The sequence below is a fragment of the Artemia franciscana genome, chromosome 11, assembly GCF_032884065.1.
Source record: "Artemia franciscana chromosome 11, ASM3288406v1, whole genome shotgun sequence".
Taxonomy (NCBI): Eukaryota; Metazoa; Arthropoda; class Branchiopoda; order Anostraca; family Artemiidae; genus Artemia; species Artemia franciscana.
The window spans coordinates 13,499,277-13,517,081 of record NC_088873.1 but is presented as its reverse complement, the minus strand read 5'-3'; the positions used below and the strand labels follow the sequence as shown (position 1 = coordinate 13,517,081).

The window sequence follows — 17,805 nt, the reverse complement described above, 5'->3', positions numbered from 1 at the left end:
TATTGGGTATAAATTTTGTTTCTTTTTATTTGTGTCTTTTAGTTTTACTGCTGATGATGAACAGTGTATATGTTTTCGAACAATCCACTTAAAAATTGTACATCTGTTCACTGTCGATTAAAAGGTTTCATCCCTATTCTGGACTGTTATACTTTTAACTTTTCTCGGTACCAGATACTGGTGTACCAATGCACAGTCCTCTGCAATAGACCAACTAGAGGCAAGTTTATCCCTATAAATTCCAAATTGCTTATTAGTTATAAAATTTTTCCTTTGCATCTTTTAATTTCCTATATAGAATTTATGTATAATAATTACGTCCTTATTTGTACTTTATTCTTATTCACACTCATTGCTTTCTTATTATATTTACTACTTTGATATTTGCGTTATTTAATTCTTTCTTTCGATAGAACTACACCTTGACTCCTCCTGAAGTCCAGTTAAAACTGGTTTTGAGTCAACTGCAAGTTTTCTAGTACCTACAAATAAAACTTTATTTTTGTCCCCGGACCCATCATACCTGAAAACCACAATTTTATATGATTTTTATTTTGTGGTTTCAAAATTTTAAGTTTTTAGGGCAGCACCACATTTTTGTCAGTGTTGCCACGTTAAACTGTGAAAATAAAAAAGCGAAACTAATTAACAAAAATTGAGAACATTTTTAGTGTGTAAAAATTCAAACAATAAGAATCTGTTAATCCCCAAAGGAAACTACATTTTTGATGGTTTTTCATCGCCGTTTCTTTCACTTAATTTTGACGCCCGTGAAAGAATTTTAATTCTTTCACTTAATTTGAAATAATAGAAATTATTTAACTGCACATAGAGGTCTGTTCCGTTAAAATTGAACTTTCGGGGTCTCCTTAATTGTTTATATCCATATATATATGGTTGTATAAGTTTTCAAACAACCAATCTAAAAAGTCAGAGTTGATTTTGACTGTCCTTGGTACTTTCAGCAAAAGGACTTACTTAAAACGTAAATGAAAATTTTGTTTAAAAATACAAAGATAACCCACAACTCCCTGACAGTGCATAAAAATGACCTTTAAAGTTGGTAGAGTAGATGGCATGGTGAAAGTTCAAAATTTTAGTAGTTAGGGTTTCTTGAAATTCGGTTTCTTGATTATCTCACTAAGATATGTAAGATATTATAACTAAGATATTCTAAGATTCTTATTCGCACTTGAAATTACGCTGACGTTCAAGAAGTCCCAGAAAATGATGAAATCATATGACAATTCAATATAATAAATGGAAAATTGTTTTTAATAAAATCTTTCGTGTGTAGCATAGCTTATTTAACTACTGGGTAAAACAAGAATTTATGAATGTACCTTTTGGGAAAATTAGATGTTACCTTGATGCCCTAACTGTCCTTCCAAAAGTACTTTTAAATAGTGTCCAAGAGCTTAAACGACATATAGTGCGTTTTTGTTTCATGTGTATCACCACTAAATGTTACTTTAAAAATAATGTCGTGTAGACTAAGAATCTAATTCGGTAGCAAAACTGCCAATAATATCAGGAACATTGACTATATACAGGGTAAAAAATATCTATAAACATCCCCAGGATTCTATTTAAAATGCTAGGTGACATTGATTGACTTTTTTTTAAAAAAAAAGGGTGATCTGAGGACCTCCCTCCCCGACAAAAAATGACAAAAAAATTAACAAAATGCAGTAAGTAAGAGTCCAGGGGATTGACCCCTATTTCTAAATATTTTTTCTAATAATAGTAATTACAAGCAATAATATTTATATAAATATAAATTAGATGAACCAATATAAATTTGTTATAAATATCAGTTCATCAATGTTGAAGGTTTCATTTAGTTTATAAAAGTTTTGATAGAACAAAATAATTGGTGCCACAAATATTCCTGATAATGGTAGTTCCAGAAATGTCACATAAACAAAGATTCAAAACAAGTAAAATTATCTGTGAACCAAATCGTTGGTACTGTACATTATATTGTGCATATCTGTGACTTTTCACTGTTCTTTGCTTTAAAGAATCATTTGAATGAATAGTAGAGTTATTCCTTTTTTGAAGTTTTAATAAAATGGTTTTGGGAAATTCTTTGCTATTTACTAAGTAAAGGGAATTTACAAGTTGAAAAGCTTCAACTTTAAGTAATGAAACTTTTTTGACTGAACTAAGGCAGCATTGTTTTCAGCACTATGCAAACTTTAGATACTTCATGTTTTTTTCTGAAAATGAAGATACAAAAAGAAGGAAGATAAAAAAAAGTTGTTTTGAATAGACAACTCTAATGAAAACTAAAGCCAAATAATCTATACGAGAACCAAAAACTGAATTTATATATGTACTTCTAGTATTCTGTACTTCTTTTGTTCCAGGTTATGAGCCAATTAAGTCAGATGAATATACAGGTAATGGCGTTGTTACAGAATTTAAATATTCTACAAAAATTGGAGAAGTTTTCAGACAAAAAAATGGACAAAAACTTGCCTATTTGAAGAATTTTGGTAAGTTTTTATCTATTCATTTATAAATTGCAATAGAAAAAATTTCTAAATTGGTTGTAGTCAACTCAGGGCTCCCCTTAATCTTGGTATTTAATCCCTGAAGTTATTCCTTCAAATCAACTTTGTGTTTAATCTATTTCTCTGTAGGCGTTCTTCTTGTACATAATAGCGCTTTAACCTCTGCATTATATTGCAAACTGGCCATGACAAAAACAAACAAAAAGAACAAATAAACACAAACAACAAAACAGTAAAGTTGTTGAATAGCTGCTCTCGAGACTGAGACATGCTAGAACAAAAAGAGATGTATTTTTAGATTGCTCTTTTATACGGTTAAAATCGTGTTTGTGATCATTCCCCTTCAACCCCGGGATGGCTTTTATATAGCCTTAGGATACATAGTCAATCAAACTAAAAAAAAACTAAAACAATGAAAATTGTACTTTATAATACGCAGCATACTCGTATTAATCAGATTATATTGTTTCCTATTATTATTCAGATTTTTAACTTATTTAAAATCGTATTTATTCTTATCCAGTATTTAGCAAAATAACTCAGGCTAAAGTGGACATTTCAAGTCTAGGATGCGTAACCGGTTTCACAATGGATCAAACAATGGAAAGGAAAACAAACATATTATTAGGACTTTTTATATGTTTCATCAAGGGGGGGGGGGCTGCGCTTTTGCATGTAATCTAGTGCAATAGAGGAAGGGGTGTGAGGATGACTTGTCACAAACGCCGCTTTAGCCATAAGAAAAGAGCATAAAATTAGCAATTTAAAAATTTCTCTCTTTATGTTCTATTAGGTTTCCTTTGGAAAAGCCGCTATTCTGAAAGTTTACCCAGTAACACAACCAGGATTAATTACAATCTTTTTTTCCAATGCATAAAAACATAAAAGTAAGTCTTGACAACAATGAGTCTATAGTAAAAAAAAAAAAAGAAAAAAAGGGTAAGGAAAAAAATAAAAAGGGCAGTAAGACGAATAAAAAGGAAATAATCTAAAAAAAAGTTTTAAATTAAACTAATATATTATGCTCTTCTTTCGTTTTATCTTTAGTTTTATTTGGTAGGTCAGTTGGGATTTAGATCTTTTATTTCAAGCACATTTTTTCCATTTTGAAAACTAGCTCTAATTCGATTCACCTCAAAATTCTTCTAAGTTTGGTTCGTATCCTGGAGGTTACTTTGTAGTTACAAATAAGGGTTTCTCAATAAAACCGGGCCTTCGGTGCGTGATTCGGCGCTTATTTGTATTTAAATTTGATTAGTAACTTTCTAATTTTGGGACCCTAAGACGACTGAAGTCGGGATAGCAGATTTTTAGTTCCAGTACCGTTCGAAGACTAATAAATAAAACAGATTGTATATGTGTATTTCCCTGTATATTAGTTAGAGCAGCCATTGATAGTTTCTAAACAAAATGACTATTTCTAATCCTTTGAGCTCACATTTTTAGTTCTCGGGGTGGGGTAGATTTAATACTTCAACAAATATGTGTCCCCTATTTTCTTCCATTATATTGTTGAATTCTGTTTTCCTACCCCAGTGGTTTTTAGCTAGCAGTGATCCTGCTGGTACCTTATGTACACGGAGGCACTGTCACGTCATCTAGATTTTTTTATTTTATTGGGTGCCGAAATTAGCAATCTCTATCCTCAATTTTAGATAATTTTAATTTGCGAGGTACCAAAATTAGCAAGTTACTACCCCGACTTTACCCCGCCCTGACCCGGGTACTGAAGAGCCCTGATCCGGGTACCAAAGAGCTAACTTTAGTTTTACCGAGGTTTTGGCACAGTAAGATGCCGGATGCAGCATAAATGACGGTCAAGATTCTCCATACAAAATTTTATTGAATTTTTACCAAAAAGAGCAACTTTCATCAAAATATGTTTTTGAATTAAAAAAAATAAACAAGTGCTCATGGGAAAGACAGTTAAATTTATAAAACTTCATAACTAATTTTTCTGCATAACCGTAGCCTTTCAGACCCATAGGGGGCTAACAACCCACCCCGCCTCAGAATTTCCCACGGTTAAAAAAGAAGATATTTCCCTACCCTTTATTTTTGGCAGAAGACACAAAAATTGAAGCCTACTAGTTCAAATGCGTATTTGCGGTATTATTTTGGTGTCAACAGCTGTCATTTTCCGAAAAAAATTAGTATTATAGTGAGCGAGCACTAGAAATAAGTCAGAGAAATGCAACCTAAAGTTAAAAAAAAAAACAAAATGTTAAATGTAATCGAATGTGAATTCTTAACCATGGTTTTCGATGAAAGCAATGTCTTCAAATACATTGGCCAGTAAATGTAATTTTTTACCTTCAACACTAGGTACGCAAAGATTTATTAATGCAAGTAGCTATAATAAAACATCGATTCTAGTCAAGGGAGAGCAGAGCTCGACGTATCACCTTAATACATAGAACATAATATAAAATTAACGCTTGAAAGTGTTAGAAGAACTGGAAGAATTAATACATCTTCCGACAAAAATAAGAGTAAACCAAGAAAACAAACAGCAAAAAGCATTAAAAAAGAAGAAGAACAAGAAACCCAAAAAGCTTTGTAGTTTGATAACTTCTATTTAAATATCTCTAAGTGTTAATTTTTATCACCAAAGTAAAGCCTTTTGGAAAGGATCATGTCATGTATGTTAAGCCATCGACTAGGTGTATCGTAACCTTTTCACTGGAAGTGCCTCGCGTTTTGTGCCTTTATTGGATCAGAGAGTTACTTTTACTAAATTTTAAGACCACATTGGTTCTCCGTAATTTAGCAGGGAAAGAAAGTATTTTAATATGGGAACGTTTTTATATATTATAGACGGTAAAGAGGTAGTATTTATCTTTGTGCTTTTGTTAAGAATATAATTTGAATGTAATTGTTAATTTGTTTATCAGAAATTTGAAAACATTGCCAAATATAGATAAATTTAGATGGAAAACACGTTACAGAAAAATATTAAGAACATTGAGATTTCTAGGGAAAGAGGGAGATGTATTCGAAAACTTCCTAGACATTCTTATTTATAAAATATTCCATGCCAAACTTAGAGATCTCTATTGACAATTTATTTTAATGCGAGATAAACATGTACTTTCTTCCTAAGAAAGTACATTGATTTATTAGGTTAGTATACTTGAGTCCAGTTAGTATACTTGAACTGGATTTATTAGGAGTTTCAGAAACTCATATCCCAGGGGTAGGAAGCATGAAATTAGGTGACATAGAATTTGTTTACTCAGGAAGGAAGGATGGTGTACATAGACAGGGAGTAGGGCTCATGATGAATAAGGAAGCTGCTAAGTCTTGTTTAGGCTGGGAAGGTATTAATAATAGAATACTAATTGCTCATTTTATGACTAAAAAGTTTAGGGTATCAGTTATAGTAGTATATGCCCCCATTGAACCAACTGATGGAGATACTAGTGACTCAGATGAATTTTACTTACAGTTACAGGAGCAAATAGACAGGGTACCAGGTAGAAATATGGTGTTTTTGCTAGGAGATTTTAATGCCCAGGTTGGTAGAAATAGGGATAGATGGTATCCTAGCCTAGGTAATTTTGGTGTAGGAAAAGAAAACAGTAATGGCTATAGGCTTTTGCAATTTTGTAGGTATAACAACCTAGTTATAACCAATACAGTGTTTGGTCACAAAATGGCCCATAAGTTGACATGGTATTCACGTGATGGTAAGACAGCAAACCTTATTGATTATGTTATTGTAAACAGAAGACTAGCAGGATCAATACAAGATACTAGGGTGTATAGGAGTGCCGTTATTGATGTTAAAAGTAAAGATCACCATCTAGTAGTGTCTAAGGTTAATTTAAAGCTGAAATTTCGGAAGAGTAACTCCCTCCCGGAAAGTTATGATGTTGGTAGACTTCAGGATGAAAATTTGAGAAAAAAATTCCCGGAACAGTTGAGTACTAAACTTGAGGGTTTAAAATTTGACAACGTGGAAGATGGATGGAATAATTTCAGAAAAACAATTTGTGAAGTTGCTGATGGTGTCCTAGGGAAGAGTGCTAAGACAGCAACTAGGAATATTAGTGAAAAAGCTTTAGGTTTAATAGAGAGTAGAAGGGGTTTGTATTATCTGAGCGATAGGTCGTATGAAAACAAAAGGAATGTAAAGAAAGTGGAGAAAGCATTAAAATATGAACTAAGGAGATGTGAAATGGAGGCGATGGATAAAATTGCTGAGGATCTGGAAGATGCGGCTAGACGGCATAATAGTAAAATATTATACTGGCATGTTAATAAATTGAAAGGGAGTAGCCGATCCGGACTAGTCCCAGTTAAAGATAGAAATGGGGTCACAATTAGTGATAAGGAAAAAGTTAAAGAAAGATGGGTGGAACATTTTGAGAATGTGCTAAACCGAGATACAGTTGCAGGAAAAGATATAGATGAAAATGAAAAAGTTTGTGATACCTTGGATGTGAAGGAAGATTTGTTTAGTGAGGAAGAATTAGCGACAGTACTAGAAGGATTAAAAAATAATAAGGCCCCAGGTGCTGATAGTATGATTAATGAGTTCCTTAAATATGGTGGCTCTGAGGTTAGGAATAAGCTACTGAAGATTATGAACATGATTTTTGAAAAAGGGGAAGTACCCAATGATTTTAGGAAAACCTTAATTAAACCACTGTATAAGAAAGGTGACAAGAGTGAATGTCGGAATTATCGAGGCATTAGTCTGGTCTCTGTAGGTAGCAAATTACTGAGTAATATGATACTTTTTAGACTGAGACATGCTGTAGACAAAGTTTTAAGGGAAGAACAATGCGGTTTTAGAAAAGGTAGAGGATGTGTCGACCATGTTTTCACTCTTAGGTTAATAATTGAGAAGTCCCTTCGTTGTCAAACACCTTTGGTCCTTAGTTTTATCGATTATGAGCAAGCTTTCGATTCTGTTGATAGAACAGCGTTAACAAAGGTCTTATCGTTATATGGTATACCAGAAAAATACATTAAAGTGATTTGCGCTATGTACGAGAATAATACTGCTGCGGTTAAGGTAGGAAATGAGGTTAGCAACTGGTTTTGTATTAAATCAGGAGTTAAGCAGGGTTGTGTTCTATCCCCCTTTATATGGATCATTTTGATGGACTTCGTCTTAAGGAGCACAGGAAAGGCAATTGGAGACCATGGAATCAAATGGGGAGGAAGAACGCTCCTGGACTTAGATTATGCTGATGATTTAAGCATATTAGATGAAAGTGTGAGCAAAATGAATGAATTTTTAGAGGTTTTACGTGTTCAGGGTGCTAAAATAGGCTTGAAAATTAATGTTAAGAAGACTAAGTCACTAAGGTTAGGAATAAGTGAAGATGAACAGGTGACCTTAGGTACCGAAAAGATTGATCAGGTTGGGAGCTTCAGTTACCTTGGTAGTATTATTAGTAAAGATGGTGGGAGCAGTGAAGATGTTAAAAGTAGAATAGCTAAAGCTCAGGGTGTTTTTTCACAGTTAAAAAAAGTTTGGAAGAATAGAAAGATAAGCCTACAAACCAAGATTAGAATATTGGAAGCTACAGTGATGACAGTGGTCAAATATGGCTCTGAAGCATGGACACTCCGAAAAGCAGATGAAAATTTACTAGATGTTTTCCAGAGAAATTGCCTACGGATTGTTCTGGGTACCCGACTGACTGACCGTATTTCAAACAGTAGGTTGTACGAAAAGTGTGGTTCAATCCCGCTTTCTGGGGCTATAATGAAAGAAAGGTTGAGATGGCTAGGCCACGTTCTACGGATGAAGGATGATAGATTACCGAAGATTGTCCTTTTTGGCCAACCGTCTGGGGCTACACGGAAAGCAGGTCGTCCTTGTCTGGGTTGGGAGGATGTCATAAATAAGGATTTAAAGGAAATGGGAACTTCCTGGGAGGGTGTAAAGAGGGAGGCTTTAAATAGATTAGGTTGGAGGAGGAGCGTGCGTAGCTGTGTTGGCCTCAGGCGGCTTGGTGCTGCAGTGAGTTATTAGTAGTAGTAGTAGTTTCTTCCTAAACTTTTCGGAAGACAATGGTAACATGTAAATACATTATCGAGCAAGAAATCGGACACTTTTTTTCATTTTTCAGACTCACACAATTAATATTTTTCACAAATTTTCCATTCCTGAAGATATTTTATATTTTTAAGCCTATTTTTAAACTCTAATAATACTTCATATTGGCGACAAGACCTTCTTTCCTTTCCCTTGAGCCAACCCCCTGCATAAGTGTCTATGCCTAGTTCTCTTTAATACATATCAATTTGCAAAATCAGAGATTTTTCTGAGGGGAGTAAAACTTAAATAAGTTGAAACTTAAAACGAACAAAAATTATTGCTTTACAGTCTATCTAACACATGTCAATAAAACCAGTACAAATAAACTAACTAATTATATTTTCCTATATTTGTTGGATTATAGAAAACTAGCGCTTTACTTAAAACAGAAAACAATATAGAAATTTCGGTACACTAAAATCAAACTGATTAAGGCCACTTTTTACAGTATAAAAATAAAGCATTTTAGGATTGTTGTTTCATTTTTTTCCGTTTAATTTGGTATCACTTCTGCATAATGGGTCAGTCCAATGATTGGCTCTCGCTTTGGTTCTTTAAAGGACATGTCATGATTAGTTTGTTGACAAGTTCGAAGCAAAACCATCTTGATAGTAATAGGACTACGGACTAGCTTTAAAATTTGTATTTTAACTTGAAATTTTCTTTTGTATAGAGAGAAATAACTGGATTTTCAGAGTTCATATTATGGCTTATTTAATCTTCACTTCGAGTAATACTAAAACTTGTTTTTCACATTTCAAGATTGTATATTACTCACTATTGGTATTAGGACTGGTGAGACCAAAATGTTACCTGGTAAATCAATCCAATATTTCTGTATACTGTTCAATTACTTAGCGATTATTAAAAACGTATTTGTTTTTATGCTTATGTTTTCAAGATAATTTAATCGTATACTGAAGGTTACTGATGTGACATCTGGTGTAAGACTATGAAGATATTTATAGATTAGTTTGTTGTTGTCGGGCTACGTATTCACTTTTGACTCCTAAATCAACATTCTTGTTTTTTATGCTTCGTTTTTGTGTTTTCAGTAAAGCGCTAGTTTTCTATAATCTTACAAACACAGGGAAATATAATTAGTTGGCTTATTTGTACTAGTTTTATTGATATATGTTAGATAGATTGTGAAGCAATAAATTTTGTCCGTTTTAAATTATCGATGGAAATTAGGTCAGGTTACTGTCGGTGCTTTTTTTCTGTAAGTTGTAATTTAAACTAAGAAGAGCGTCAAACTGTTCAGGTCTCTCTAAAGATATCATAAAAGTGTGAGGGGAAAGTTTTCGTGAAATATTCTAGCATAAGCCTTCCAAATTTAGCATTCTATATGAGTAGGAAAATTAATGTTTACGGCCCTTATTTTCTCGTGGTGGCGTTCAGGAAACGTATGGAAGAGTACTTCTCAGCTCAAGAGGCTGGGATTCTTCTAATTCTTTCCTTATTTCCAGTTTGTTTTGCCTGTCTTTTGATCCTTTGGAGTACTCTCAACCCTTTACAAAAGGGTTCTAACAAAGTTCTGCGCATGCGCGTGTTTTTGTATATTTTGTATACAAATGAATGGCAATATCTATTTTAAAAGAACAAAAAGAATCAACAGAAAAAGTTAAACTGTATTTTACTGTCATTAATCGAGCAAATTCTGGATTTTATAATTGCTACCTCATCACACACAACTTGTATTAAATTTTTGTTTTGATTTTTTTTTTATGTAGGTGTTGCAAACGCATAAAGCTAAGACATTTTAGGAAGGCTTGAACTTATAAAGAAAGAGAAATTAAAAATTAATTATATGAGAAATTTTTGAATAAGTGACTTCCAAAAAGTCATATTGAATTAAAAAAATAAATATGGCGGGAATCAAAAATGAATATAAAATTTTATTTCATACTAAGAAATCTTTACAAGAGTAGTCTGAACAATCCCGTTTTGTTTACAACGTGTGGGATACAAATATTTGCTGTAATATAAATAAAATCGGGTCCCATTTTACGGGCAAAAATAAGAATATATTCCTTTTGAGATGGTGTTTAGTAGTGTTATGAATTTATACCTTTAAGATTGTAATTCTTGGATTTGTCTTTTAAGGTGAAGGATGGGGTATGATTAATGGAATTAATGCGCTTGTTTTTGTTGACAATCACGACAACCAGAGAGGACATGGGGCAGGAGGACCTGATATCATTACCCATAAAGAATCAAGACTTTACAAGGTAACCTAGATTTTAATTTATTTTTAATAATTGACGTTTGGCTTCACGATTATTCGTGTTTGGTACGACTTTTAGTTCCAGTTTTTTTTGCTTGATTCCCCAAAAATGGGCATTTTGATGAAGTTTTTCTCAGGCAAGATAAATAATAATTGATAGTTATGCTTAAGTGTTATTATTAAACAACTTGAAGAGAGTATTTTTCTGGACCAAAAAAAGAAAAAAAAATTGAAGACTTAGAACACCAAAGTACCCAAAATTACGAATTACTTCTATAAAAAGACCTACAACTGCGAAGGAAGATGACAGATAATCTTGAATTTTCAAAATGTTCATTATGAGAATAGATGAAAATCCAAAGACCCAAATTAGGCATGCTCCTAAACCTAGACTCTGATAGGAGTCAAATTTTGTTTCAGGTTCTGGATTCAATATCCGCCCCGTGAAAAACGTTTTCATTCGGGGGAATATTCATTTCATTTGTGTTCCTATCAGAGTTCAAAAATTCATTGTAACGGCGGGGAAATTTATTTTTGCAATAAATTGAGACAGGCTCAGTCGATTTCAGCTTCTGAATCACTAAAAATTAAATTAGTAGGTTGGGAAACAAACACCAAAATTTGTGATTGAGTGACCCTCCTCTAACTTTCTATGATCGCCCGTTCTACGGCAAAGTTGGAAGGGGGTGCTAATGAATAGAGATACATTCCTCTATAATAATTAATTTCTATTGCGTTGACTGTGAAATGACCTTTAATTTTTAATAGTTCAACGGTAGCTCTGTTATAACAAAGCATAAATTAAGATGAGCAAGGATCTTCTTTCTTCTTTTTTATAGACGGCAGCCGTTTATGCCATGAGTAACAAGGGCTAAATAGCAAAGCCGATAGAGAGTGATAAAGGAAGTATCCAATATTTTTCTATCCAGGCTCTACATGTTATTTAATGTCTCGTCAGGCACTCTCCATGTTTCTTACAATTACTCTGTAACAGTAGGCTTCTTTGCTCCTTTTGTTAGTAGGCTCCTTTAGACTCTTTTACAATTGCTCTCTAACCGTAGGTTCCTTTGCTCCTTTTGTTAGTAAACTCCTTTAAGCTCCTTTACAATTACTCTGTAGCAGTAGGCTCCTTTGTCCCTTTATTAGTAGGTTCCTTTATAATTGCTCTGTACCAGTAGGCTCCTTTGCTTCTTGTGTTAGTAGGCTCCTTTAGGCTTCTTTACAATTGCTCTATAGTAGTTGGCTCCTTCGCTCCTTTTTAGTAGGCTCCTTTAGGCTCTTTTACAATTGATCTCTAGCAGTAGGCTCCTTTGCTCCTTTTGTTAGTAAACTCCTTTAAGCTCCTTTACAATTACTCTGTAGCAGTAGGCTCCTTTGCCCCTTTATTAGTAGGCCCCTTTATAATTTCTCTGTAACAGTAGGCTCCTTTGCTTCTTTTGTTAGTAGGCACCTTTAGGCTCCTTTACAATTGCTCTATAGTAGTTGGCTCCTTTCCTCCTTTTTTAGCTTGCTCCTTCAGGCTCTTTTACAATTGCTCTGTAGCAGTAGGCTCCTTAGTTCCTTTTTTCTGGTTTAAATACTGAAAAAAGATTGCTTTTTTAGTATTTTGAAAAAACAGTTTTTTAAAATCGTTTCTAAGACGCAAAACAATTGTGTCTTGGAAGCGAGTGTATTCTGAACACGAGTGTGACCTCTTCTTAATTAAGCTAAAATGGTGATTTTGGTGCGATAGTAAATGATGCAGCAACATTTCAGACAACTCTAGAAATAAGTTTCAGACGAATGCTAATAAGATCTAGGTGAGAGTTGATAAGGAATCCTTAACAAATATATGCACCAAATCTGAAAGAGATAAAATGCAAAAAGCAATTTTTCGCATAGTAGTTTGCAATGCAAGAAACAGTTTTTCTTTGTAATTTCCTTCTTTTTGAGAAGTTTCATAATGAGAAAAGCTTAAATACCAATACAGTTATGAAAACTCGAATTATTTTTGGGACACAGTGCGTGGTAGCGATCTTAGCGGCTGGAGGCAGGAAACTGTCAGCACAGCTTAGATACCAATATTGGTATCAAAGCTGAGGTATGCAACAAAACAAAATTGTGTTCCTGCCTATGGTGTTGTAGTACGATCTAAGTGTCGGAGCGCGGGCTTGGAGGAGGCGCTGTACCAAAAGCTTCTCGTGGGCAAGATAGGAGTTTTCATAACTGTATTGGTATCTAAGCTGTGATAATGAGTATTGAAATCAGAAACATCAGTTATTTCATTGTTCCTTCAGCGGAAAAAAATTTCCCTCCGGGGACTTGACAACTCTGAAAGACTTCCTACAAAAACAAAGATAAAGAGAACGCCACGCAACCTGAATTCGTTATCTTAATAGCATTTACTGAGTTTTTAATTGTTTGGCTTTTTTGTGTAGTCCAGAGTAGTCACTAAATTAACAGTCAAATTTTATAAAATGAGAAGTAGTTCAACTTATCAAAAGTGTTATAAAATGAAATATTATTCATTTTATAAAATAGAAATATTTATTGTGTATATTTATTCATTTTATTTTATGCTTAGAATATTCGGTATTATTATTATTTGTTGTATTTTGTTTGATACCTCAAGGAGTACGTGCGGAGGAGCGGTCGTATTAAATTTATTGTTAATTGACGGCGGTTGGGGATTGAAATTTGAGAAGATATGAGACCACGCTGTGTTTAGTGTTTGTATTATCTACGGACCTAAATGGGCATCAATGCATAAGTAACTGTGTTAAGTGTATTTCTACATTTTTAGTTTTGTAACTAAAATCCATATCAAATTTGAACTTGAAACTTATTGGGCTAGAAAATTATTGTGATTTCGAGTACATTAGAGGCTGTAGTGCTCAGAACTATCTAGAATTTTTTCTCCATTCCTTTTCTTTGGCTGTCTATTTTTAAGGTTTAGTTAAATTCTGAAGAAACTGTTGTCCGAAAAGCGACTATTTTTACCTACTAGCCCGTCGCGTCATTGAGCCACCTGAGAAAGACGCACTAGAAAACTCCTCATTTTCCCACCTTTTTTAAAGCTGTTTGGTATGCCTCCTAAAAAAAAAACTTCGATGATTTATAGCCATTTCGTTTGATTTCACCTTTCATCCAGCCTGTTGAAAAGGTTGGATGCTTTTTTTTGTTGTAACCTTGTTAAAAAAAATACTAAACATACTCATAACAAAAGCATGGTCTAACGTAATTACAACATTGTTTCCGTATATTCTTTGATTATTTATAGTATTACACTTGTGCTACAAAAACGCAAAGCCTGTTATGAAAATCCTACATTAAAGCTAACTTAGTCCCTTTTATTGTGTACTCAAATTATGTATTTCTATCTTTTTCTCAGATTCAGTGTACAGGCATGAAAACTAATATTTTAAGATCTGATTGGCCAACGCTAAAAATTCCGCATGAAATTTGGACGTTGCTCAGCTCACCAGATTATGCACAATATACATTATTAGTACTGTGGTCACGCTTTACTTAGTTTCTATATACAAGCATGATTTTGGTTTGGTTCGGGCCATAATTTATTATACGATATTATCACGGAACGCGTATCAAGCAAGTTAAAACGCTAGGCTTTCCTTTAAAGATCGCAGGGTGTGTAAAAGTGGTATGATTCATACAAATTTGACAAAAGTAAAAAAGAACCAAGAAAGGTGGTAATTTTGAAGCCTGAAAAAAACAAAAGTTGAAAACGGAGAACGTTTAAAAAAAAATATCACAGGTTTGGATATTGTTCAAAATATAATTAATGTATGTCGTGTTTTCCTTAGCCACATTCGATATAATTTTCAAGATCTTTGAAGAAAAAAAAGTTAAATTTAGGTCATATAATTTCTTGGAATTTAAATTCATTCAAATAGCAATTGCGCTGACGAATGTTCCACATGTATATTTTCGTATTTTTTTTTAGATGGCTGTCGGTTTCATGCTTGCATACCCGTATGGATGGACTCGAGTAATGTCTAGTTATTTCTTTGAGGTAAGTAAGGAGTTTTGCATACAAATTGGTTGTGGTAAATCCGAGTGCATTGTATCACACAACAAATTTTGCAAAACAGCGAAAACCAGGAAATATCTGCTTATGTCTTTTTAGTTATTAAGTTTTTTATTTGAAAACCAAATAAGATGGGGGAAAGCAAATTAAACCAATTGATACAACATACTTTTTATGAGGTGATGGCCTGCAAACCTGAGCTCTACAAAATTTCCATGTAGCGCACATAGAATTCTGGCACCAGAGTTGTCACTATAGACTTTAGAAATAGAGTTTCTAAAAATTTTTCTAAAAATTTTAGAGTTTCTTTTTAGAAATACTCCCATAATTGAATAGTATGTGAACATTATTGTGCTTTAATATGAGACTTCTCTTGCCTTTCTTTTGTTTGAAAGATACAGTAATTCCGGCGTGGGCAAATTATGGCCCGTGGATTTTATTCCCTGTACATTATGAAGCCTTTTGTGATCATGTGTCAGCCTTATTTTTTCGATTAGAAAATACACTCCGCGATATATTTCTGATCGTTTTTCTGAATATTTTCTTCGAAACTACAGTTCAAAAAAGTTATTAATTCAAAAACACTTATTGTATAGGATATTTAGAATGGTAATGGTGGTTTTTGCTTGTGCACCTCGCATGTAGAGAAACATAAATTTTTCAGGAAAAGATAAAACATCGTTTAGGTCTTTGCTATTGGTTGAGGTTATGCCAATTTAGGTAAAGTTAACTTTGGTTATAAATATCAGGAATGGGTTAAAAATCTAACTTAACCTAGCATAACCTAAACTGTCATCATCAAACTTTGCATTAAACTAAAAAGCTGGCTGGCAACGCTGACTAAATCGAAGGAGGAAGAATGTATTTCGGACATCCACCGTTGAATGTCGACATTCACGGATTTCGGACATTCGCGGTAAATGGGTTAATCACTCTCTTAGCCTTATCTGAGTTCTAAGTTATTTTATTCGTCACTAAATTTACAATATAAATCAACTACAGTATGATCTTCCCTGCAAGGCTCCATAGTCAGTAAGTACAGAGGAGAAAAAAAAAGATTAAACTAAGATAAAACTAAGGAAAACCTTAATAATCTCCAAAACCACAAGCTATGCAGGGGAGTAGTGCATGATTCCACCAAGTCAATTAAACCTCCAACCCCATCCAGATACATCAACTCCAAGGAAGACCGGAGAAAACATTTTAAAATTAACATATCTTTCGAAGTGACCAAACGAGTGGCAGCACAGACTTGTAGGGAGCGTGCTCCATATCATCTTGCAAGCTGTCAGAGGGTTGAAGTTAAACCGCATTGATGACGTATCAGGAATCTTTAAGTAGTTGGAAGTGCGGAGATGATAAGTTCATTAATCAGAAACAAAAGATATATTACAACATAAAGCAGGAGGAAGATGGCCATGCAACTTAAAAATTGGAAGAAGAACAAGACGGAAAATAAGTATATTTCAGATCAAGCAAGGGCTTAAGTAAGGAGCGGCTAGTATCCAGTTTAAGAGTAGTAGTATCAGTTGTATCAATGGGAACGTAGATTAGAAAGAGTGTCAGCCCAATGACAGGTCCTTGCGGAGCGCAAAACTCTATTTCAGAAGTGTTAGAAAAAAAAGCGGATCAGCCGAGATGATTCGACCAGATAAATTTGATAGCAACCAGGAATATACACTCCCTCGTATGGTAGGGATAATTTCCCAAGTAGAAGCTTGTGTTTTGATAATTCTAATTATTGTCGTACATCAAGAAAAAGAGCAGTAGGTATTAGATCAGGGTCTAGAGCTGAATGTAAATAATTTAAAAGGGTTGGGTGTTTAAAAGGAAAACGGTGCAGTGTTTGTCCGATTTATTTTGTCAGAAGCTTTTTATAGGCAATGAATCCCTCTAGATTTGCAGTTGTTTTATAAAAAACAACTGCAAATCTAGAGGGATTCATTCAGTAAAAAGTAGCGACTTGTGGATTTATTCAGGTTTGAGTCGGAGCCAAATGTCTACAAGAACCGAAGGGGATAGGACAGTCAAAATTTTGTAAAAAGTAGCATATTCCCTAAAATACTATGGACATATCCAGAGGTGCCATTTGGGCCAAATCTTGGAGTGGGCATGGGGCATTTGACGGAACTTCAGACTTTTATTTTGAATCTAACCTACTTTCAAAGTTTACAATGATTAATGTCTTCAAGCCAAATGTCTTCAAGAACCGAAGGGGATAAGACAATCGAAATTTTGTAAAAAATAGCATATTCCCTAAAACTAGACTATGGACATATCATTTAAAAATAAAGGACAAAATTTGGAAAAGGCTTTTGAAATTTTTTGCTCTATGGCGGAAATCGAATTGCAATAGTAGTATAATATAATCTGAAATGTACTTGAAGACAGAAAAAAGACATTTAGCTTGTAGAAAAAATGTAAATTGTCAAAGAAATAAAAATACAAAACCTTTTCTGAATAGAAAAATATTTCAGGCTAAGGAAATCTACAAAATAAGAAGCTTATGTCTTAGCTATTGGGACTTTTGTCTGTCAGAATTAAACGGTGCTGGATCTCACAATGGCCCGGTTGTGCCTCTCTATTTGAAGAGAGAGAAACAACCATCGTTGCAGCAGTAGCTGCAACCTAGCAAAGTTATGAAGACGGAAACAATATGACTTAGAGACAAGTTCAAGTAAAATATAAATATATTTCAACAGAATATAGTTCAAAATACAACAAAATAAGAAAATTAAAGAATTACTTATTAAATTAGAGGTAACAGAAATGCAAGAACGATGTCTTATTTAGGAGAGTTGAAGGCGGCCAACCTCTACCCTCTTGCTCTAAAAAATTACATGTCTTATCAACTTTTGCTGATTTAAAGTCTGCACTTTTCCACTTAAGCCTCATGAATAGTGAATTTGTTCTTATTTTCCCTGAAAATATACAGTGTTTTATACCCGGAAGTTGCCTTTGCTTCTCTCTAATG

The 17,805-nt window shown here is 33.8% G+C and overlaps 1 protein-coding gene across 1 annotated transcript in view; it reads left to right on the top strand.

Moving 5' to 3' along the window:
* LOC136032840 (alpha-amylase 4N-like) overlaps positions 1–17,805 on the top strand; it is a 54,849-nt gene that overhangs the window by 15,417 nt on the left and 21,627 nt on the right. Inside the window, exons 6-8 of the mRNA XM_065713250.1 lie at positions 2,373–2,501; positions 10,684–10,808; positions 14,748–14,816. Coding sequence (XP_065569322.1) covers positions 2,373–2,501; positions 10,684–10,808; positions 14,748–14,816 — 323 coding nt within the window. The remainder of the gene's footprint in view (positions 1–2,372; positions 2,502–10,683; positions 10,809–14,747; positions 14,817–17,805) is intronic.